This window comes from Lepidochelys olivacea (genome assembly GCF_965140295.1).
Source record: "Lepidochelys olivacea isolate rLepOli2 genome assembly, chromosome: 15".
Lineage (NCBI taxonomy): Eukaryota > Metazoa > Chordata > Testudines > Cheloniidae > Lepidochelys > Lepidochelys olivacea.
In genome coordinates this window covers 27,500,137-27,525,073 of record NC_140425.1, presented here as the reverse complement: position 1 = coordinate 27,525,073, position 24,937 = coordinate 27,500,137, and the positions used below count along the sequence as shown (strand labels likewise).

General features: G+C 43.3%; 2 protein-coding genes across 2 annotated transcripts in view; one reads left to right on the top strand and one right to left on the bottom strand.

Annotated features, from left to right (window-relative positions):
- Nucleotides 1–14,771, top strand: part of HIP1R (huntingtin interacting protein 1 related) — a 58,398-nt gene extending 43,627 nt beyond the window's left edge. The window contains exons 19-32 of the mRNA XM_084648978.1: nt 137–284; nt 1,143–1,229; nt 2,274–2,381; nt 3,812–3,948; nt 5,769–5,879; nt 6,135–6,193; nt 6,622–6,652; nt 6,782–6,844; nt 7,510–7,610; nt 8,376–8,481; nt 9,434–9,557; nt 10,799–10,860; nt 11,454–11,657; nt 12,288–14,771. Coding sequence (XP_084505104.1) covers nt 137–284; nt 1,143–1,229; nt 2,274–2,381; nt 3,812–3,948; nt 5,769–5,879; nt 6,135–6,193; nt 6,622–6,652; nt 6,782–6,844; nt 7,510–7,610; nt 8,376–8,481; nt 9,434–9,557; nt 10,799–10,860; nt 11,454–11,657; nt 12,288–12,338 — 1,392 coding nt within the window. The 3' untranslated portion in view covers nt 12,339–14,771. The remainder of the gene's footprint in view (nt 1–136; nt 285–1,142; nt 1,230–2,273; nt 2,382–3,811; nt 3,949–5,768; nt 5,880–6,134; nt 6,194–6,621; nt 6,653–6,781; nt 6,845–7,509; nt 7,611–8,375; nt 8,482–9,433; nt 9,558–10,798; nt 10,861–11,453; nt 11,658–12,287) is intronic.
- Nucleotides 14,772–15,741: 970 nt separating this feature from the next.
- VPS37B (VPS37B subunit of ESCRT-I) overlaps nt 15,742–24,937 on the bottom strand; it is a 29,357-nt gene continuing 20,161 nt past the window's right edge. The window contains exon 4 of the mRNA XM_084648706.1: nt 15,742–24,916. Coding sequence (XP_084504832.1) covers nt 24,413–24,916 — 504 coding nt within the window. The 3' untranslated portion in view covers nt 15,742–24,412. The remainder of the gene's footprint in view (nt 24,917–24,937) is intronic.

The following is a 24,937-nucleotide window of genomic DNA, read 5'->3' as shown; positions in this document are numbered from 1 at the left end:
GAGACCCTGGGAGGAAGGGCACTGCTGAGGGGAAATGATTATTGCAGAGGTGGAGAAAGCAGTTCCTGCAACTGCAGGCTGGGAGAGACTCTGAGACCCTACAGCATGTGTAATGTCTTTTGTTTACAACCTACAGAAAAACCAGGAGCAGAGCCTCCAGCAGAAGCTTCTGGATGACCAGTTCGGTATGCTCCAGGGGACGGTGAAGGAGGCAGAGAACATCATCCAAGATGCCATTGCCAAGCTAGATGACCCCTTGCACGTCCAATGCACCAGCTCTCCAGGTAGGGAGCTGTTCGGCTGATGGCTGTTGGCAGCCAGGGAAAGCCGAGCTTTGCAGATGAGAGCTGGCTCTGTGCCTTCTCCCTGGCAGTGGGTGACGCTGCCCCATAAGCCTCCCTGACACCGTCTTCTTGGCTAAATATTGAGCCTGAGGGGTTCTGGGCTCCTTGGCTTTCCCTGAGGTGGATTATCTGCAACACAGAATTTTCCTCCTTTCGTGAGTCAGACCCTAATACTGCTTGAACCACCCTTTGGCTTAGTCAACTGGACACCTGATGCTGGAGTGCGAGGAGAGGGAAGATCCCCTCAGGCAGGGATAGGTAATGCTGATCCCACCCTCCGCCCCCATCTGGCCAGCCAAGCCTCGGCAGAATGTTTGTTAGATCCACTTTCCATGCTAATGTCTGTGCCCTTCTGGGTGCCCAGGCTTAGATGCCAGGCTCAGATGCAGGTCTGGAAATGGCTCTTGGTGCCGAATAGCTGCAGGGCCTTCCGAACCAGGGGTCTCAGGTCAGCAGCAGCTCGGTCACGGCTGAAAGAGTGTTGGGCTTCAGTAAAAAGGAGGCATCTCAAAATCACTGTAGCACTCAAAAGGGTTTGTGGCAAAATAAAGGCTCAGCCCCCGATTGGATTGCGACTCCTTGCTCAGTATGCGGAGGTATGATCTTACTAATGCAGTCAGGGTGGGACAGTGTGGCCCGTAAAGCCAGGAACAGGTTAATTCTCCTGATGTGGGGCCTAGCTGCAACATCCAGACCCTCCAAAGCATTGGACTGTTCAGGCAGGTACGTGGCCTAGTTCAGGCCCATGTCCCATGTAACCCCTTCCTCACCTTCACTTGACCCTTGGTGTCTTTGCAGATTACCTCATCAGCCAGGCGCAGGCAGCCCTGGAGTCTGTGAACTCCTTGGTGAATGGGCACGCGCAGTATATGACCAACATGACAGGTAAAGGTGCCTGGGCGCTGTGTGCCCGGATCGAAAGCTGGCACCGAGGCCAGTCCCGCGGGAGGGCGCGTCTGAGATGGGCAGACAAGGAAGTTTGGGCGTGGTCACTGCGATTTGGTCCAGACTTGAACAATTCCGTGTGCTTAATGTGTTTGTGAAATCCGTGCGGTGTAAATAAATCACACGGCAACGGGCCACGTTCAATACCCTACGTTCAATACCCTGTAACTTTGCCCCAGTGCTGAGAGGCTGGGCTCCTGCCGGGAAGCAGCAATAGTCATGCAGGGAGGAGGTGGGGATTTGGGCAGTGAGAGCGCTGGAAACTTTCTGGTTGTGGATGGGTTGGGGAGCATGGGGTGTGCTAGCCCTGGGCTGTCATTTCTATGGAGAGTGCCTGCAAGCCCAGAGCTCTGACGGGCACATTTTAATACATGCACGTGAATTAACTAATGAGGCTCTTCTTGTGTTCAGGGTATTCAAGTCCCAACCTCTCTATCTGGGAGCTAAGGATTATTGTTCCCAGGTGGGGGAACGCTGAGACTTGGAGGGATTAAGGCCAAAATAGTTCAGCCTCCTAAATCCATATTTAGGCTCCCACGGGTGGAATTTCCAAAGGGAGCCAAGTGACTTAAGTGCAGACGTCCCTTTGGCCTCAACATCAGGCTCCTGTTTGTGCAAAGGTTGTCCAGGGTGATTTTACTCAGGGTCGCCCAGTGAGTCAATGTTGGGGCTCGGACTAGGGTACAGGAGTCCCTGGCTCCCTGGCCTGTGCGTGGACAGCTCTGTGCTTGCCAGGCGGTTACCGATTCACCGTGTGTCCCAGCTCTGAGCATTGGTGCTTCAGACACTAGCCTTCGCTCTCTGCTCTGGGGGTCGCTGACAAACGTTTAGTATAGGGGAGGAAAAGAGCGAGCCAATGGCCACCAAGCAGGCAACTTCCCGCCTAGAATGGTCCCCAAAACGTTTCTGTGGTGCAGGGACCTTTGTGTGAGAGCATTGGTGTCCAGTGCTCACCCTGTGGCCTGTCTCTCTTTGTTTCGATAGATGCCACTGGGTTGGTAGCAGCCCTGGCCCAGTTTGCTCACTTGACCGCTGACACCATCGTGAATGGCAGTGCCACGTCCCACATGGCACCCACTGACCATGCTGACAGTGAGTAATTAACCCAAAGCCTGCTTTAGGCGCTTTCAAAAATCCTGGTGCAGTGAGGACTGGCATCAGCCAGGCAGCCCTGCGTCCTGTCCACTCCCAGGGCAGCCATGGTGTAGCCCGGGCCAGTGCAGGATCCCCCACACTACCCTGCTGAGGTGCCTCCAACCTGATGTGAGAGATCGCCCTGGTGGGAGCAGGGGACTTTGGTCTCAATGGTCCAGTCAGGCCTTGGTCTCTCTGCCAGCATGGTGCCCTTTAGAGCCAAAGGTGCTGGTAACCTGTGTGATGCAGACACTGGACTGAGACCCAACCAGCTAATACATCTAATGCCTTGTAGTGACTAGTTCATGGGCTCTCCCCTGCTCTCAAACATGCCCACATTCCAGCTCCATGTAATCAGCAGATGCCAGAGGTTGGTGCAGGTTTGAAAACAACCCGCCCTCCATTTGCCTAGTGCATTGGGCCTCTGGGGGCCTCCCAACCCACATGGAATGTGGGAGGGTGGCAGGACCCACTGTTGCTGTCGGCGCCTGGCTGATGGAAAGAGGACATGCACGTGCAGCCGGTACTTTCTCGTGCCGCTGCAGCCTTAGCCCCGCGAGGGGCGCATCTGATGATGAGCAGGAAGGTTCATGTCTGCTGGAGGGGTTTTGAGTGACTCGCTGCGTGTTGGTTAGGGCTGGGGAGGGCAGATCTGACTCAGGGCCTCTCTCCGGTTACTAAATGTGGTGCAGGCTTCAGCAGATCTTCCTTTCTGTTGTCTGGACATGCACTAATTGAACGTTACGGGCAATCTTCCTTCTTTGCCAGGAATGAATGCAAAGCCGTCCCTGAAGCAGGCTCTCCTTTATTTTTTATGACACTAGCACCTTGCTGTATCAGCTAAGATCAGGGCTGCACTGTGCAAACACGTAGTGAGAGAGTCCCTGCCCCAGAGAGCTTCCATGTGAACTAGAGAAGATGGACAAAGGGTGGGCAGGGACACAGACCCGGAGAGACAATGTGACTTGCCGAAGGGCATGCAATGAGTTAATGCCACAGCCACCCATGTCTCCCAAGCGCCAGTCCAGTGCTCTGGCCACTAGACCACGCTGCCTCCCTATTTCTTGCCTCGTCTTGTTTGTTCACCTGACTCTCTCCTATGGCTGGGGGTCTTTCCTGTTGTTTAATTTCTCTCCTCAACTGTAATACGTGGCACCAAGATCACACTCTTCAAAGCATTTTACAAACATTGCTCAATCCACCCAATGTGTCTGAGGCCGATGCCACAGACAGAGTCTGTGTGTCAATGCCAGGGTTGGAACTCAGGGGCTCCTGGCCCCCAGTCCTGTGCTTGGTCCACTAGACCATACCCCCCTCGCACAAAGGAAACAAACTGCCTGCATTCTTTTTTAATCCGTTGCTGTAACTGAGATTCTTTCTCCTGTCAGAATTAACTGAAACCTGCAGGGACTGTGGGCATCGGAGTCTGGAGTATCTGAACGAGCTGAAGGATAAGCAGTTGCTGAGACAGGCAAACCCGGAGGACGTGAGGAGAACTCTACAGGGCATCCTTCAACTGGGCCAGGTAGGGAGCGATTCTTGGAAGTGGGGCTACTCTCGTGGAGGAGCACTTCATCTTAGACACACATCATTGTCTTGGGACAAATCCACCCTTGGTGTAACTCCATCCTCTCCCGAGAAGCCACACCAGGAATGGATTTAACCCACTGGGGCTGAGACATGCAAGTAAGAGGATGCTCAGATGATTCAGATGCAAACGAAATACAGTGTCTGCAAGTGGCGCCCCCTGGCTTCCTCTGTCATCGGTGACGTGCATGGCGGAGCCTGGTGGTTTCCTGCTTTCTAGTTATAGCGGCAAAGTTAAGCCTTTGCTCTGCAAGGATGTGGCTTCTGCTGGCTAGAGATGAATGCAGATTAGTGCTTAGCAGCAAGGAGCTTAACACCTTTCACTTTTTTCTCTTGCTGGAAAGTCTGTCGGATCCTTCCAGCTTGTTATACCCGAGGCTGGGGACTGGGTTGGGTTTTAGACATGGCATTTTTACCTTCTTCAGAAATGACTATTCCAGGTCCCAGAACATCTCCCTCCTTGAGTCTCGTCCTGATGGGCGTTTGCTCTTGGTACCACCAGCAGGCCCCCAAAGGACCCCACCATTGTGTCTTAGACTGGTAGGCAATGATGCATTCGCTGTGGTGAGTGCTAGCATGAGGGACTTGCTCCGCTTCCATCCATGGCTGCCCCTCCCTCCTCACTGTTCTACACCATAAATCCAGAGCTGTGATGTATTCCAGCCTCCCTTAGTCCGTCACCTCTTTCCTCTGCTCTGTATTTAAACCCCCCTCTAATTTCTTTTTCTTGCAATCACGGGGCAGGAGTTCTGTGTTTGTATTTGGTAACATTTTAAAATCTAAGTGTGTATTGAATTCTCATTCAGCATTCCAAGCCCCCGCTGGAAAAAGGAAACCTTCTTTTGGAATTGGTTTCATGTCTTATTCTTTATGATCTTGTCTAGATATTAATGTGGAGCAAATGCCTATTTTTTCTTTTTAGATTAAAAGAACAAACCCCAAATGAACGTAATATTGGTGAAGGCATCACTGAGAGCCTGGAGCCTTCACACATTAATTCTATTTGTATTTTTGTAGCACCCACCCTCCTTATGTAGGAGCAGGCTCCACTGTGCTGGGGGCTGTACAAGCGCAGATTGGGGGACAATCCTGAATCTCTCTCTCCCGTGCATTTGGGTTCTGCAGGAACCTGATCAAAGTCCAATATCTCAATTTTTGTATTTGGTGTTTTTTTTAACTCCCCGTGTGCTTTGTTTTAATTCTAGGAGCCATTTATAGAGGTTGAAATAACATGATCTTAGGTAGCATTTCAGTGGAAATACCCTTAGACCAGATCAAGTTATTTTAGCCCAGTAAGTGGCTCCCTGAAACTGTGAAAAACTTGCAAAGCCACATACACCCTCCTGCCCCCAAATCCCCACTAGCATTATACATTAATATGCTGCTAACTTATAGAACAATGAGCTGTTCTGCCTTCTGTGTACTCTGGAAAGCTATTGCAGCACTCCTGCTGGCTGAGAATGGCACCATTGTGAAGTGTAGTTCTGTCCCTGTTTTCGGAGTGTTTTCTTTAAATAGAAAACCAAACTTCCTTTATGACCCTTTGAATCTCTGTGAGCTTCCTCTGATATATTTACTGCAAGAATCTAGTTCATCTGGATCATTCCCAGCTCTTCATCTTTGTGGAGAGTTTTGTTCTTGAGGTTTTGCTCTTTCCAGGCCAAAGAGAGATTCTTGCTAGTTGTTTGAAATCTTTAGGAAAGTTTTTATCCTGGCACCTGATTTCACACTGGCTTGTCGCTTTCTTCCCTTTGCCAGGAGTTAAGACCTAAAAGCTTAGACATCAAGCAAGAAGAGCTGGGTGATATGGTTGATAAGGAAATGTCCTTCACCTCAGCAGCGATTGAAGATGCTGTCAGAAGAATAGAGGTGAGATGAAGACCGTGGACTCTGTGTCTAGCAGAGAAAAAATTGCAAATCTGTGTGACAGACTTCTGGCCTGAGTCCCAGTAAAGCTGAGTGTCTGTCAAGGCCCCCAAGGCAGACAGGGATCCAGAATTCTCAGACCTGACCACGTCAGTTCGTTTGGCAGGATCTCATGAAGGGAAACCCTCTTCCTTTATTTTTCCTACCACAGCCAATCAGGTGGCAGTTTTTAACCACCTCTTCCTGTCTTCTCAACAGGAAATGATGAATCAGGCCAGAAATAAAAGCTCTGGTGTTAAACTGGAAGTGAACGAGAGGTGAGTAAAAAGCATCAACTAAGGGAGAGTCAGCACTTGTGGAATCTGGAGCTTCTGTTTTTGAGGGGAAGAGCTATTAATGAGGACATAGCTCCCTTTAAATGAAGCCATCTGTGTAGTGGTGTCTCTATTGACAAGCCTGCCTTTCATGTGCCTAGTAGAATCACCACTTATTGTACAACAGCAATGTTGGATTCTTAGTTCAAGCAAAACGTTACCTCACGCAGAGTATATAAGATGCTGGGCTCAAATGTGTTTTACTGCAAAACTACACGTACTGTACATCGCTGCATCTGTTTTGAAGCTGTTTTCTGGGGTCCCTCAAACCGGGTTCCCCTTGATCCGGTTTCATTTCCATTTTATTTTAATCACCCGGAAGATGTTCCCTGAATCAAACTTGCTAAATATTTTCTCCTTGTTTCCGACAGAATTTTGAACTCCTGCACTGATCTGATGAAGGTCGGTACTTCTGATATTAAACCTATGTTAAAATTCCTGGAAATATGTGGTGTAACTTAAAATGGATGGCTGAGCAATTGCTCTTTATAAAACCCTTGTAAAACAATTGTCTGCTTTGATTTGTTTCAGGCAATTAGGCTTCTCGTAATAACATCTACCAACTTACAGAAGGAGATTGTCGAAAGTGGAAGGGTAAGACTCACTTTGGGACCATACAGAAACTCCTCTTTGTGGGTTGACATGAAATACTGGAGGAATTTTTTTCAAAAATTGCTCGACTTGTGCAAACATTAACCTAACGTCACAGTTTCTAAAGCAGACTGTACACCGTGAAATGTGGGGTGTTTATTGAAAAAGGCATCCATAACTTGTGCTTTTAGGAGATGTTTGCTCTCATCTTAACAAGCCTGGTCAAGGTACAGAGGATGGCAATGACTCAATCCGGTCTATTTTAAACAGAAGTCAAAATTTTCAATCCTGGGGGGGCTAGAATTATAGATTTAGATATTTAAGTGAATGTGACCTGATTTGTCAGAGATGTGGAGCGCCTGTAGCTCCCATTGACTTTGGTCACAGCACTTCTGCAAACTGGGCCACTTCTGGGTAGGTGCCTGGATATGGATTTAGGAGCCTCACAGGGTTGGGAAAATTTCACCTGCATGTTCTATGGTTTTGGTCGCATACGTTTGTTTGACCACGGTGCCCTGGGGCATGCTGTGTATGGTGTATTCAGGGGAGCTGAAACTTTGAAGAACAATTTGAAAATGTGACCTCTATTTTGATATGTTGATCGCTTATTTAGAAACTGGTGCAAAGTGTGTCCTATTAAATGCAACCTAACATTTTTGTGACAACAGGGGGCAGCAACAACACAAGAATTTTATGCCAAGAACTCCCGTTGGACAGAAGGCTTGATCTCTGCTTCCAAAGCTGTGGGATGGGGAGCCACGCAGCTTGTGTAGGTATCTGCAGTGCCTGTCGGTTTTAAATAGTCACCGATTGGAAATGGTTCTCATGCACTGCACAGGAAGTTACTCTCAGTAGGTGCTGCACTGTGGGTGTACAGAACCTCTGTATATGCTGTAACCTGTAATCAGTGTGAGCTCCGGTTTCCTAGCAACTGAATTTAGAGCTGACCAAATCGACTGTATGCCCTAGGAGCCCAGTTCTCTGTACCCAAGCCCCTCAATCAGTTGAACAGCTAGTGTTGTCTCCCTGTCTGCTGCCCCACCTGCCTCTGGTCACTGACCCCTAATAATACAGATGTTTTGTCCCATGGGGAAGGATTTTTGCTTCCTTTTGTTAGCAAATATTGAATACATTTTGGGTGTTACCACAATCAAAACAGTAGTAATAATGTAGGACTCAGTCCTGCCAGGAGCTGACCTCCATTCTGATTGGCGTAAATGGTAGGATTGAATCTGTGGGAGAATATTCCACAGCCTAATACATTTCACAGCAAGGAAGTTTCGTTTTCTGATAGCCTGAATCCAGGACCACTCTAATCATCCCCTTCCTCCTTGGTTTTTACACCCTTCAAGTACTTCTAGACTCTGGGGTTTTAGCATGTTTCCTCTATACATGAGCCCTTTCAAAGAAAAGCTTTGCAAGCAATTATTTAAAGCCACATGCAGAGTTCTAAGGATAAATAGCTTTGCACTTCCCTACTTTAAATTTATGTCAGGCTTCTCTAATCACACTTCACTGTTGGTCTATATTCTAGGGAATCTGCAGACAGAGTGGTCCTGCATATGGGCAAATATGAAGAACTGATTGTCTGCTCCCGTGAGATTGCAGCCAGCACAGCCCAGTTGGTGGCTGCATCCAAGGTAAACTTTTGAACAGAAAGAGGTGTAAAGCTGTGACAAGTGTCTCTCTCCTCTGTTGTTCTGGTGGGGACACCTCTAGGGGTCAGTGTGGTGGGGGGATCTGCCTCCCCTTCAGAATCAGTGCAGGCTAAGCAAAACTCTCTCTTGGAGAGGAATTATTACTTTTCAATTTAACCATGGGTTTTTTTAAGAGAGATGTTGAATCCTTCATCTCCAGAAGCGCTGGCCTCTGAGAAGAGGATACAAAACCTTCTTGCCTCTCCTTGTGAGCTGACTCTGTAGCAAGATTTCTGATACCAACACAAAACCCCAGAATAAATAACTGTAGACATCTGTGTTGGAGATTATATATATTCCATTTTCTGCCACCTTTCCAATATATATGGACAAAAGAGGTTTTTAAAGATTAAAAATGATTGCTAGGTCGATAGATATTGGGTCCTTTCATCTGCCTTGCAACGTTAGTTGATTAAAACTAAAAGTATGTTAAAAGCTTATTTTATTTTTCACCACTGATGCTTTGTTAGTTCACTTATTTTGGTCACATTGGACAATGAAAATAAACTAGTCAGTTTCACGTTTGCTTCTAGTCCATTTAATCTTCAGGTTCTTATGGACTAGCAGCATGCTGCTGCAGTAATGTTTAAATTTAAAAAATTTAAAAAACATTTCTAATAACCTTTTAAAAACAAAACCTAGAGGTTGGGCCTAACCTGCTTGATGCCGTGTCTCTTAAAAATAACCAGATTCTTTCAAATAAAAGCAAATGATATCTTGCCCCATTTCTGGAGTTTAGCTGTGTCTCATTTAGCTCTGAGTAGAATCTAAAGAGTTCAGGTTTCCATTCACACAAACATTTGGAAGTGTATTTACATATATACAAAAGACTGGCCTCTCTTTGCATTTCCTTTGTAGCTAAGTAACTCTGAAAGCACCTGGTTGATCTTTGCAGGTGAAAGCCGATAAGAACAGCAGGAACCTGGTCAAGCTCCAGGAGTGCTCACGCAATGTAAATGAAATGGCTGCCAATGTTGTGGCTTCCACTAAGTCCGGACAAGAGCAGATTGAAGACAAAGGTGAGGTGTAAACAGAGCCTTGTCTATTTCTGCACTGAAACCCCCATGACTCTCACACTGAACTTTAAGCTCTCCAAGTGTCAGTATATGTGCATTTCAAATGAGCAGATAATTTATATGCTTTCTGCTAAGCACACATACAGGGTTTTTGGGAGGAGACTAGAGTCATAGAATCATAGAATATCAAGGTTGGAAGGGACCTCAGGAGGTCATCTAGTCCAACCCCCTGCTCAAAGCAGGACCGATCCCTGACTAAATCATAGACATGGAGTGATAGATCAGTGTTAAGTGCTATGGGATTCCCACATTCTGGGGTTTTGGGCTTTTGGCCTGCAGCGTCCTATGCCTCTCTTTGGGCTCTGGGAAGCACAGTCAGTCATTTTTACCAGGTTTCAGAGTAACAGCCGTGTTAGTCTGTATTCGCAAAAAGAAAAGGAGTACTTGTGGCACCTTAGAGACTAACCAATTTATTAGAGCATAAGCTTTCGTGAGCTACAGCTCACTTCCTCATTTTTACCACACATCTACACCACTGCTCTTATTACAGCCTCCACAGGGCCATCTTAGGGACTTTGTCTAGGCACCAACCGTTCAGGCCTGCCTGAACTACAGACGGTGAATTACAGGACCAAATTGCAATGCAGCCAGGATGAGATGAGTGTCGTTATCCTGCAGTCTCATGCCAACTACCAGCTGCTCTTGTTTCTTAAAACTTTTCAGCGATTGACTGTTAAAAATTACTTTTAATAGTTTAGCATTCATTTAATGTGAAATATTCCATAATGGAGACACAATATAGGAAGGGATTTCTAATAACTTCCACAGGGACTAAGAGAAAATTAGCTGTTACAGGATCAGACTTTTCAGTCTTTTCCCATAAATATTTGGGTCCCTGTTTATAAGGTTTCCAGGGAAGTAGTGTGACAACGGCCATCCTCGCTGACACACCAGGGATTGAGCAAGGGAACTCCAAAGCTAAAAGAGGTTGATCTAGCTAGAGTCATCATGGCTCTGCACCTGGGGTGGAGACATACTTGCATCACCGGTGGATTGGGCACAGAGAGAGGGTCAGTAACACACTCATCAGTGGGTTACACTAGCACTTTCCACACCTATTTGAAGTGAGTGTGTGTGTGAAAGATTGTGTGTGTCCAGCTGGCTCTGTTCTGTATTGTTGTTGGGACATGATCCTTGTAAGCTACAAGATAAATCCCCCTCTCTCTCCCTCTTCCCCCCACAAGATACTATGGACTTCTCTGGCATGTCGCTAATCAAACTGAAGAAGGAAGAAATGGAGACACAGGTATGGCACCCCTTGCTGAGAATAGGCAAACAGGGCTGGGTTCATTTTACCATCTAGCAAACGGAGTGCTCCCAGCCATCCTCTCAGAACTGCTCTCTGAGAATCTCTGGTATGGATTTAAGCAGACACTATTCTGTTTTGTTGCTGAGACTGGATACACAACATAAACGACCTTGTCCGGTTGTTGCCAAAGAGTTCAGCCTCCTAGAATAGGAGTATATGGCAGACTGTATTAGCTAAGATTGAATTTCGATGGGATACTGAAGCTGCCTAAAATTCAGCTTGTGGTTCAACAGCAGAAATGTCTTAGTCACATCCCCTCCTAAAGCTAACCTCATTGTATGGTGATCCTGGTGCAGAATGGCTGCCACGTTCTACCCCAGACATGGCTGCATTTCTGGGGTAGGAGATCCCTATGATACTGTTAAGTACTTTAGGCCCCATTACAGCCCTGGAAAAGAACATAGCCATGATCGAGAGCTTCATAAACCACAATGTGATGGGAGAACAGTCCCCGTCTATGACTAGAGGGATCATAGTGGTGTGCACCCAGCATATTGAGGTTAGAGAGTAAAGGGCTTCTTGTTGTGCAGGTGAAGGTGCTAGAACTAGAGAAGAAGCTGGAGAATGAGCGAATTCGTCTTGGCGAGCTGAGGAAGAAGCATTACGCTTTGGCTGGGGTGTACGAAGACCCAGATGAGGGGGAGGGGAAACCAGCTATGGCTCCAAAACAGAGCATCTTGAAGAAGCCACCACTGGCTCAGAAACCTGCCTACGCCCTAAAACAGGACTGTGAGGTATTCTCTCTGATCCATTCCCCTTCAGCAGTGCTAACTAAACACCCCTGGTGGTTGCTGTGTCTTAATTATCCTTGTTTGATGGGGAAACCGAGGCACAGCGAAGTGAAGCAACAGGCTTGGGACTACACAGCGAGTCAGTGGCAGAACTGGAATTAGAACACGGGAATTGCAGTTCCCAGGGCTGAGCCCAGTCCAACCCCATGTCTGCTACATGCAGTCTGTTTTCAGCATGAATAGTCCCCAATACACTTCAATCAATAAACTGGGGGGATTCATACAAATGAAGGCCAGGGGGTGTCTGGTCACAGTCCTCCCACCCAGCCACGAATTCTTAAGCGGGGCGGGAGGGGGGGAAGAGGAATGGAGGAGCAGTGCACCTGTCCTCTGGGGGCTAGGTAGGTCCCTGCCCCAAACAACCTACAGTCAAGTTCCAGACAAAGGGCAGGGAGTTCCCCTTGTGATGATGGTTACTGTGGTTCAGAGAATGGGGCAGGAGGGCACTTTGACAGCTTTCACCACTGCTTTGTTGAAAGGACCCAGCTGCGGCGGTTGCTGTTCGCGCTGGTGATGATGCTGCCTTTTACCAACGGAACTGATTAATGTTTTTTTTCCACATTGCATTTTTAGCTGGAGCAGCAGCAGGACGGCATTTTTCAGGCCCACCTCGTAAATTTCTAGGGGGCTACGGAAGTTGATTCAGCACAAAAAGGAAGAGGAGGAGTGGGCTGCTGCAGTCGCCTTCCAGCCACAGTACACTTCGTCTCGGTGGAGAGGGCTAGGATTCCTGCCCCTCCTATTCCTGCTGGGCTCAGACTGTGCAGGCGCGTACCATGATGTAGACATTCCAACGCTGTTATATCTGTGTTTAACAGATCCTAACTGGATTAACGCGAGAATTGCCTTCAAGCTGGCACACCTGTGTTGTTCGGCTGGTTCTCCCACCGGCCACGTGTGAACAACAACATGACTTTACGCTTCCTTCCTAGCACCAGACCAGTTGGGTTACTACAGCAACGCTAACGGTGCCATGTGGCACATCGGTTCTACGGAAAGAGATTGGAGCAGCTCATTGATTGACTTTTTATTTATCAGCAATAGGAATCTTACGTAAATGTAGGTGTGTCTCAGTACTGTCGTGCACAAACGTTAAGGAACTGTGAAACATTTTTAAAGTAGGAAGTTGATCTTTTCTTGCAGCCATTTGAGTTAAACAATGGGGCAGGCTGAGAAAGGGTAACTGATGTCTCTCCATGGGTAAGTACTCAAAGGAAGAGGCATAATTTAGTTTTAAACTGTCAATGTTTAGATGTCTTTAAAGGAACAGGGCTCATACATGGGAAAACTAGTTAATATATATGATGGCAATAAGGGTGCAAACTTTTTTCTTATTAATGGATCAACGTCAGGGGAATAGTTTCACTGTGTTAAGATAATTAAACAATCTTGGTGTACAATAACCATGTAATAATTATTGCTAAAAAGTCTACAGCAATAAGAAATTTTGGGGAGATATTAATTAATTTAGAGAGACACTTGATTTAAATACTATAAAATTTCTTCTCCTGAGTCACTAGTAACATTTAAATTTGAGAACACTATTTAAATAATGTCTTTTTTCCCCTTTCTTGCTGTTTTTGGACAATAGTCACTTTCATTGTAGATCTCTTAACTCCAGTCAGTTTCAGGTCCTAGGTCTCCCCTGCTGCACTGGTGGGAATGTTTTAGACCTAACACAGTCTCTCTCTGTCACTAGGAAGTGTAGTATATAGGAATATGTGACTGCTCTTCAGTACAGAATGCTTAGGGAACTGGCTCCAACTCCCCATCCTGTTTATTCTCTACTGCGGGGGGGGCAGGGCATTGGGCACACTGCCACATCAGGCTTTCAAAGGGGAAGTGGGGTTGTCTTCAGACATTGTTTGAGCAGCAGCCTTTTTTCCCCCTACACCAGTGATTTTGTACTTAGCCTCCTCCACTGCTGAGAGCATGGCACAGGCTATATACTGCAGGGGGAGCCAACAGGCAAACCACCAACCAAATCTGAACTGCCAGACACTTTTGAACAGACCTTGAAATCTTATTTCCTTGTTATGGTTATTGCAGTGTGAAAAAATGTCTCTCTGGAGTCTGACTATACTTCAACAAAAAATAATGGACTCCCCCTGCTGTATGTTAGAATGAATTGTCTGACGCTCAGAGCTTAAATTCAGCTGGAGCAGAGCAGCTCCTGTAAATATTTTCAGACCCAGCACCTCCCGCAGGGCTCCAGGCAATACTCTGTGAGAATTTGAGCCCTGTACTCAGCATTTCAAATGTGGATGCACAAGGTTAATTTATGCAGCAATACACCCCAGATTGAAAATGGTGGCTGATGTGTCTTCTGAAACCACATTTTGCTTCCGGGGTAGTGATTTTTGTCACTTCAGGATTTCAAATAAGAAATCTGGTACCTTTATTTTCTGACCGCTCAGAACCAAGATTTCTGTTAACTGAAGTGAATCCAGGTGACAACATAGCCTGTCACTGCACCCCTCCCCAGTTAATTGAAGGTATTTCCATGTAGACAACCACATCACAAATCACTTCTAAAACTAGTACTGACAGGTAGTCTACAGCAGTTGCTTGCAATCAACTTTTCAGTGTGAAGACAAGACTACATGATGGATAACTGAAGACTTGTAACTGTTTTTATACTGAAATCTGTTTGTTATATTTTAGTAGCAGGAAAGCTTGGTTTTGTATTCTTTTGTAAATCTCAAACAAGCAATAAAATGTGTTCATGGGTCTAATAGCTTTATTATAGATTGTAGCCGGTAAGGGGAGACAATTTAACAAACAGGCAGGTTCTGCTAATGAGTCAAATTAATGCAGACAATAGCTAAGGTAAGGTTTTTTATGATTAAGGAAGTGTTCTTGAATGCCAAGTTTTTGTTCACACTTTTCCCCACACTGTTCAATTTTTTTTAGCATTGGAAATGGAAATTGGCCTTTCTTAATAGTTGTATGCAGTGCTGTTGTAGCCATTTTGGTCCCGGGATATCAGAGCTTTGTGTAAGCTCAAAAGCTTCTCTCTCACCTACAGGACTTGGTCTAATAAAAGATTTTACCTCACCCACCTTGTCTCATAGCAGATTAGTAGCAGGGCCAGGATTAGAACTCAGGCCTTCAGTTCCCAACACCATGCTTATTCCCTTCACGCATTCAAATGCGCATGTGTAGCCTGCAACACGGAAGGACCTTAGGAAAAGCAATTAAACATGCTGGAATTCAGATCATATCCACATCTCAAAATCTGTAATGTAAGGGGCCAGCCTTCAGACAGGCTTGTATAAATGACAAGTTACATTTTTACATCAGTGAAGAAAATGATCAAAGTTCAAGCCATTTAAGAAAACCCTTAAATGGAAAGCCTTTTAGCGCTTATGTCAGGGCTGGACTGGGCTGCAGCAGTTTGGTTACACCACCACTTGTAGAGCCAAAAAACAGTCGTAGCTACCATGAGAAATGTTTGGCAAAAAGAGTCTAGTTGAGGTAATGGGACCGACACAGCTATAACAACCCTGCATAGAGTAGACTATAACTATTCCTGTCTGAGGCATTGGTTCCTTTCCTTACCTGTGTCTGCAGGATTCAGCACTGGAAGGCAGGCAGAGAGCTATTGCCCCTGGTTTTATTTATTCAAATCATTCACAGAACCCTTCTGCAGGACTGAGCTGTATCCTGAAGCCACACATCAGGGATGAAAGCGAGTCAAGGAAAGACTGAACACATATTCCGAACAGCTTTTGGTTCCTGCAGAACTATCACAAAATTAGATGGATACAATAGAAGTGAATTTGCTTCACGTGTAAGAGGATATTGCACTCTTTCCTCTAATCATCTAAATTATTAATATTTTCACCGATTAAATTGTAATCCTATTTTTTTTCAGGAAAAAAATAATCACCCAACAAATACTCAAGTCATTAAAGGAGAAATTTGCACAAAGCAGAGCCCACTCTATTCATTTACTGAATGTACTCTTGAAACTGTTAACAATTACAGATTGCCAACTCCAAAGAAAAAGTAAACACCAAAGGAATTTGGTTTATCATTTATTGAAATGTACTAGTGGTCTCTTAACCACTAACAATTCCATTCTTATACAGCACAAATAAAACCGTTATAGTATTATGTTACATTAGAAACAAATACCACTGTAAGCGTAGTGAGAGTTTAGAGACTCTTCTGATTTCCAGCTGCCCCGGTCTGATTTCCCTGTATGAAATGCATACAGATTTTGAAGTAGGGGTTTTGGTGTTAATCTTGTGTGTCATTTGACAAAGCAAGTAACATGTCTAATGCATCAAGCTATACTGAGTACCCTCCACCCCGCCCGGAAGATTTACATCCTTCCTAACCTCTACATTAAAGTGCGCGTGGAGGGGGAGATATTTACATACCAGTTTATTATTTTAATACGCTAAGTAGTGTTGACAGATTAGTCATAATTATAGGGTTCTCAGCACTATGTCAGGTAAGTCCAATACCTCTTAGCTTTCTTCAGTTTCACTCCATCCTGAATTTCATCCTTTAAGGTCTGAGAAATAATACGTAGTGGACTTGTCACACTATGCACAAAAAGGGGAAGGTAGTTCTTCAGTTTCATTGAAGTTTCCAGCATAGCAAACAGTGCTAATGATTTATTCATAGGAAGAGCAAAGCCAATTAACACAGTGAGTTCCATGATGGAAGTTTACCTCCAAGGAATAAACACTTTGGCTAACGCAGAACTATAAACACTCACAACTCATCACCATTTGTCTATCCACAGCTCATTTAGCTGAATGTTTATAGAACGACGATAATGTATACAAATGAGATTTGTAAAGAACCCTATGGATAAACATGGCACGTCCATCTTCAGCGCTGTGGTACTTTTATCTTTTTTTAAAAACCTCAACTACACAGTACAGGTAAAGTGAACAAGGTCACTGTTTACAAAGTTTCATACAAATGTCAGCAGAAGTAAAAACCATCCAAAACGGGCATTTTAAATGCTACCTACATTCTAAAATCAAGTTACACCTCTCAATTTAAGCTCAGTGCCCACTCTATGTTATAAAGACATTTCCTTAACTTAGATTATTTTTAGGAAGTATTTGCCATTTGTAACAAAAAAAAAAAAATCACACCACACTGTATATTAAAGAACATTTTGGCAAGTGAATTGAGCCATCCCTTTATATAGGATCCTACTTGCCAATGGTATTTTAATCTCTCTTTCATTATAAAGAGTACAGATTAGTATAGTTCTAAACAGCCTATGTACAACAAACTACTCATTTTTTAACAAAAATAGTTGGGAGCTGTCACATGGGGATAGGCCTGAAATATCACCTGCATCTCTCATCCCACCTAGACAGATTAATATGGTGTCAACTGGGTTTCTGAAAGCAGGATTCAACCTTCCAAAGCTCTCTTCCTCCTCCCGCCTCAAACATTGCTAACTGTCAAGCATATTAGTAACCACAAACCAGTCTGAACACACACTTTATGAAAGAACATTTTCCATGAACAGCTCGAGTTCAGTTACAAGATTGTTACAACTGACTTAATACAAGATTCCTTGACAGTGTATTTTAAAAAAAAATCAAATCCATCATCTATTGAGGGCAATTAAGCATACAAATAGCAAGATACCACCCTTTAAATCTTCTAGAGTACTAGCTGAAAAATCTTTTATAAAAAAGGATGCCTTTTAGAGCCCTTAATCAAAGGAGTTAAGCAATGGCCACTGATTTGAAAGGTATGTTCATAGTCTTACTGGCCCAATTGCAAATAGTGATTTTTAAGGCACATCAGCCACATACATATGTGATAACGCATTGTTTTCAGACAGCTAATTGCATCAGCTTAATTTGTATTTAATTTCCACAGTACAGGTTTGTTTTTTTACACAAAGTATCCCTGAATGGTCCTGTCATCGTTATACAAATTACTTTAAAAAGAGGAAAATTTAACAAGTAAAAATATTCTGGACTATTCTTAATAGAAATTTTTACTTGTATTTTACTTGGACTATTTCTTACTAGAAATAGTTGGGCAATACCACTCCCCCCATGAAGGTACGTAGATAGTATTCAGTACAAAATTCAGATCAGACCTTCTTATCTATCCCCTCCATCACTGAACCTTTCTTAGCTCAAAATAAATTGGCACTTGCTAAGTGTGCAATCTACCTGGTTGATTTTACTATCCTTTTCAAAATCTGATTAGGGACATATTTACCACACAAACCCCCTAAACTCCCTGTACACAACCTCTTGTGGCCTAGCTCATTTTCACTGCAGCTTTGTGCTTTGCATTCAGATACTACAATTAACATCCAAATGGCATCACCAAAAAAAATTATTTTGAAACATTAGTAGTTCACAATTAACCATGCTTAAAGCGAGCCATAATGGGAACACAATACCAAGAAAAGAGTATGCTATTATATTTTAAATCATTTACCATCAGCAAGAGTACTGAGACACCATACTTGCAAACATGTTCACCACACATTGTTTCATAACTTGCTAAGCTTACCAAGTCCCTTCTCATCACTTTCCAGGCTTTCAGGGAGCTGTTCAGATGCCTTTGATCTTCTAGGAGCAGAGTTAGCCCAACAGCCTTCCTTCCAGACTAGAAGCTATTATACTAATGTTAGCATGTAGCAACTACCAAATTCTAGGGGAGAAATAACTAGATGAGTTATGGTTTGTGTAGAGAAAAAATATTTTATATTGACCTTTAAGAGAAAGAAGTCCCTGGACCATTCTTGATGGAAAATTATTTCAACCACTTCTAAACAGTGGGAGATGGTAGTTTAAAGACCGGTGCCTCTAGATGAGAGATGGAAAAGATTTTGGGCCTTGCATTTTTGTGGGTGTCATTGTTTTAGGCTGCACTGGTGAGAGATCTGGGGTCAAAGGGAGTTTAGAATATGAGCTAGGCTGCCCAGCGGTGGATTAAAAATGTAGGCTTGTGACCTTGGCTCCAGTTTCTTGAATCACCACAATGAAATACAAGCTTCCAAAGTCATGTAAAAATACATCCTAACCCACATACTTAGACAAATTAAGCAAACACACAGTCTGCCCCTGCACAGCAAGTGTGGGAGAAAACCGAGATTGGGGTGGGAGGTGTTTTGAACTTTAAATTGATACTAGCAGTTTTCTTTACATAGGACAAAAGAATTGATCATCTAGTACCAAAAGTGGTGAATTTATAATAATTTCTGGTGAAAAAGGATATGGAGAGCTGAACAGTGCATACACACAAACTTCTCATGACTGAACATTCATGATAGATCACAACTCCTAGCTGGAAACAGAAGTTCTATAATATCCGCAGGGTTGCCAGTAGCCAATGACATGCTGATCTCAGTTTTAATGGTATTACACCTTTGTTTTATATTTAACACAACCCGAGTTAGGCAACCAATTTGTCTCCCCCCCACCTCCAGGAGTTAACATAAGGCATTTTTCACCATACTGAAAGGCTAAAGGTTACCACCATTTGGACAATAATCTACATAAGAAACATTTGCCCATGCAGAATAAATATCACTTTCAGCTTACCAAACATTTGACAACTTCCTGGATGGCCTATTTGGATCTCAGAGTAAATGCTTTTAACAGACTTCTTTAGAAGTTACATATGAACAGTCTTCAAACGCAGCCATTGTCCCAACTTCCTAGAAAACCAATGCTCAGGAACTGCAACTTCTTGATTCTGTCTTCCCCCACAGGCAACATCATTTAAAGGCACAGTAAGAAAGCCTTTTATATTCCCAGCTTTCAACATTGCCAGTTTCCAGCAACACAGGGGGAAGTGTGTTCAAATCCTGTCCCTAATCCTTGCACACCCAAGATGCAGCTAACGGAACAATATTATAGAGGAAAGATTTCTTAACCATAGCGGGTGATCAGTCTACTTATGCTCGAGTTTCTGCTTAATACTGCTTTTAAAGTGGCAGATATTTTTGGGGCGGATCCCCAGGTATCTCTTCTGCCCTTCCTATGGCTCAGGTGCTTAAGTAGACTTGGTAGTCTTATTTCTCCATATATAAATTGTCTTAACTACGTTCAGTGTAAAGTTTTTCTGCATGAAAACAGGAGCAATGTGTAAGTCTTTCTCCACACACTGTCAGCCTTCGAGAGTTTAGTATCTAGGATGTGCAAGCTCTATCTTCCTAGCCAGGTTATGTAGCAGAAAACTGAAACCAAAGGAAACAAACTTAAGAGCTCTTCTGTAAGTTGGCACTTGGTAAGTGTAAAATCTACCTGGTTGCTTTTTCTAAAACTTTAGAAAATCTAATGCAAGAGTTCAGAGTAGCAGCCGTGTTAGTCTGTATTTGCAAAAGAATGCATCCGATGAAGTGAGCTGTAGCTCAAGAAAACTTATGCTCAAATAAATTTGTTAGTCTAAGGTGCCACAAGTCCTCCTTTTCTTAATGCAAGAGTGTGTGTCTAGAGTTTGTGCACCTCTGATTCTAAGAGCAAATTTACTGTACACAACCACCAACACTGTGGCCTAGACTTGGGGTTAGTTTTTCAAGCAATGCACACTTCCATTGCAGATTTATGCTTACCATTCAAATACAGTTACCACACATCAAATACCAGCACAGATGGTAAAGAACATTATTTTGAGACAAGTAGTTTACAATTGACCATGCTTAAATCAGGCTGCAATGGGAACATAATACTAAGACAAACAAATATGCTAGTTTATTAAAATCATGTACCACCACTAGATTACAGAGACACCATACTTATTGTGCAAACAAAAGTACTGCACATTGTTTCACAACCTGCTAGGCTTTTAAAATGACCCCTCTATTCGTGCTTTCAGGGCTTATCTAAGGAACTGTTCAGGTGCCAAGAACTTTGACCAATCTGCTGCCTCTGAACTCCTAGGGGGAGGGCTAGCCAAAAGTCCTATTTTTAGACCAAAGGATTTCCTGATAAGATTTCCTAGTAATTGCTAGCAACTACCAAGTGTTAGGAGGAAAACAGCCTGTTGAAAAATGGTGGTTTGGATAGAGAAAAACATTATTTTATGTTCTATATTCTATTATTCTAAAAAGTTCTATTATCACCTTTAGAGGAAGACAGCTCATGAATCATTCCAGCCAAAGAGAAATTACAGAAGCTTCAGGACACTGGGAGATGAGGGACTGAACACAGAAACCCCCAGACAAGAGAGAGAGAGACAGCGCGAGACAGACACATTTTGGACTCTGCTTCTATATCATTGATCCAGTTTGGAGTGGGCAGGTTCAGAAGGGATTGCGAATATCAGGTTGTGGTGCTTTAATTGGGCACCAAATGATATAGCTACCAAGGACTGGATTAAGACATAGGCTTGGGCTCAGTATCCTGCCTCCTGGAGTCACATGATGTAAGATTACTCTAAACAGTGACTCTATTTGTATCACAGGGACTGCCACGACAACCTTTCTAAACAACTGATTGGTTGGTCCCCTTGGAGATGGCTTTCCAGGGCAGCGAAACTGTTCAACACTAATTACCCACTACAGGTAAAGTGAATAAAGTCATCATTTAAAAGTTGCATACAAAAGGTTAGCAGACGCAAAAACCATTCAAAATGGGCATTTAAAATGCTACCTGCATTCTAAAACCATGTTACACCTCGCCATTTGAACTCCAAGTCCACTTTTATGTTATAAAAATGTTTCCTTAACTCTGATTCTTTTTAGGAAGTATTTGCCATTTGTAGCACACATTTCAAATCAAACCACACTGTATATTAAAGAACATTTTGGCAAGAGAATGGAGCTATCCCCTTATATAAGAGCCAACTTGCCAATAGCATTTTAACAACACTTTCAGTATACACAGTACAGATTTATATGTTTCTAAACATCCTTTCTATAGCACAGTTTACTCTTTACCTCTAACAGGTGTAGTTCGAAACAGTGTCAGCAAGTGGTAGGCATCAAACAGCCCCTGCATCTCTCACCCTACGCAGCCAGATTAGTGTGGTGTAATTTGTGTTTCTGAAAATAAGACTCAAAAAACTTTCCAAAGCTCTCTTCTTCCTCCACCCACCAAACATTGCCATCAAGCAAGCACATAAGTAACTAGAAAACAGTTTGCACATACACCAATACTCATTAATGGCCAAGCATTTTCCATGAACATCTGGAGTTCAGTTTTGAGACTGTTATAACAACTGAAACAGTCAGTCATTGTGACAGTGTCTAAAAACCAAACTAATCATCCACTGAGAGCAATTAAGCATACAAATAGCAGATACTGTCTTAGTCTAAAGTACTAGGTAAAAAAATCTTTCATAAAAGAGTGTCCTTACATCAAAAGGGTTAAGCAATGGCCATTGATTTGAAAGATATGCTAATAATCTAGTAAGAATATTACAATCACAAGTAGTGATCCTAAGGCACATCAGAGACATGCATATGTGATAATGCATTGTTCTCAGATAATTGCATCAAATTAATCTGTATTTAGTTTGCACAATACAGTGGGTTTTTTTTAAACAAAGTATCCCTGAATGATCCTGTTATCACTAAAGGTAGTGAAACCAGACAAATTTAACAAGTAATAAAAAATATTTTGGACTATTTCTCAGTAATACCAATAATGGGCTATACCATTCGAAAAAGAGTTAGGTACATAAAATGCAGTGTAAAGTTCAAAATACCCTTATCTCACCCCACCATAATTTCTGAGGAATTCTTTAACTCAGAAAATAAGTTGGCAATTGATAAGCATAAAATCTACCTGGTTATTTTTACAAAGCTTTAGCAAATCTAATCTGTGAGTGTCTGTTTAGAGTTTTTGTACCCATCTATCAATCTTGTAGCTCTAGAGCTGGCTTTATTATTTCTACAGCAGCTTTATGCTCAGCATTCAGAATGAACGGTTACTATCCAGATCCTAGCACTGGTAGCACAGAACTTATTTTGAAAGACTAACAGTTCACAATTAATCATGCATATACGAAGCCTCAATGGGAACACAATACCAAGAAAAGACACTTTAAAAAATCATGTACCACCACCTGATTACAGAGAGACCATACTTATGCAACCAAATCCACTGCACATTGTTTCACAACTTGCTAGGCTTACAAAATTCCCCCTCTTTCCAGATTTATGTAGGGGGAGCTATTCAGGTACCAATCTGCAGTCTCTGATCTTCAAATGGGAGAGTTAGCCATGTAGTCCTATTTTCAGACCAAAGGGTTTCCTGTTATGAGATTATTTATTATTAGCAACTACCAAACTTCAGGGGGAAATAACTAATTGGGAGTCAGAGGATTTACACAGAAGGGGGGGGGAGGGCATCAAATAATCTGGTTTTGACCTTTATCAGAAAAAAGGCACTGGAGCCTTCCAGGAGTCACACAATGACATTGAAAGCTAAACTTGTGTAGAGATCCCCCTTCTGCCCCCAAATGGCATGGGAATGGGAGGACAAATTAAGCAAGATGCAAACAGCCATCCTAGAGTGTTTTGACTATTGGAGGGAAGGTTAATTGTACATTTCAGATTAAAAAGAATTTCAAACACTGCAGGACAGAAGATGATGATGTCTAGTGGCAAGGAGTGCCTCTAAATAAGAGAGAGAAGAGAGGTTGAGAATATGTGTTTGTCGACTTTGAATGGGCACCAAATGAGATGACTGCCCAGTGCTGGATTAAGACAAAGTTAGGCCTAGCACTCTGGCTCCTAAAATCACAAGACAACGTCAAAAGTTACACTTGTGTAAAAAAAATTGCTTCTCAACCCCATGGCATGGGAAGAACAAATTAAGCAAAAAGTAAGCAGCTACCCTAACAGGCAAGGCAGGAAAGTGGGGAAAACAGAAGGAGGCTGGCGAGACTAGGTTCAAGAGGGTGTGGCCGGTGAAGTTTGTACAAAAATTTGAATTGGCACTACGAATAGTTTTCTTTACATGGCTTCCAGGATCAATCATCTAATAGAAAAAGATATTCGGTTACTTATTTCAAAAGACCAGGACTTTCAGGAAATTAACAATGTACAGAAGTGAAAGGTGTGCATATTTATTGTGAAAAACCCAAAGCAACAATAAATTTAGGAGTTAAAAATATTTTAAGAATTAATGGTTTTCAAAATAAGCTACTGAACATTTTCTGATTACCAGGCTCTGAGAACAAAGTTAGTGAACCCAGCCACCAATGTGGAGCCTTGGGTTTATTTCAAAGAATGCAGGTCATTTCCACTGCAGCTTTATGCTTAGCATTTAGATACAATGGTTACCATCCAAATACCAGAACTGACAGCACAGAAAATTCTTTTGAGATATAAATAGCTCACAATTAACCATGCTTAAAATCCAGTCGCAATGAGAACACAATACCACATCAGACAAGTATGCTATTTTCCTTAAAATCATTTACCATTACTGGAGTATTGAGTCTATACTTAGAACGCAAACAAATCCACTGCGTTGTTTCACAACTTGCCAGAGTTACAAAATTCAGCCCCACCATCTTCCTACAAAAAAATAGTTTACATAGTCACTGATTTTAAGAAACAGACAAGAAAAGGATTACATTTACTGAGTGCAATTTCACAACCCCATGTTGCAGCCCAAACTTTGTGTTCCATTGTGCAAAGCACAGAGGTTTGCCATTGCCTATATTAAGTCTCTGGGAGGGAGAGATAAAGAACAAAAATTTAAGCACCAATACATGAGTTAGGCGTACTGATGTATTCACTGTAGGATAAAGCCAGGATGTGGTGGAAGACGAGGTGGTGGTCTTTGGGGCAGTGCTGGAGGGTACTGTGATACAAACTGAGATGGGTATCCTGGCTGTGGCATTTGACCTGCAGATTGAACTCCCACTCGTGGGGGAAGGGGAGGGTATGGAGCTCCTGGATAAGGAAAAGCTGGTCCTGAATCCATTGCTGCAGTAAATGGAGTGGGGAGGCGTCCTGCTGGGACTGATGGAGGAGGTGGGGGTGGTATTCGCCGGGGCAAAACTGCAGGAGGAGTGTTTGCATCTGAAGAGTAGGAAGTTTGAGGTGCTGGTGTTGTCTCAGGTGCTTTTGGCTGAGGCTGCTGCTGAACCTGTGGAAGTCTCTGTCCCTTCAGCACCATCTCCTGGAGTTTCTCGATTTTTACACGTCGTAAGTGAGCCAGTTTACGTTTGCTCTGGTATTCATCAATGAATGAATCCAGGGATACTTCACCATCAAGAAACTTTTCTGCCATATTCTGTCAAACATTGAATAACCC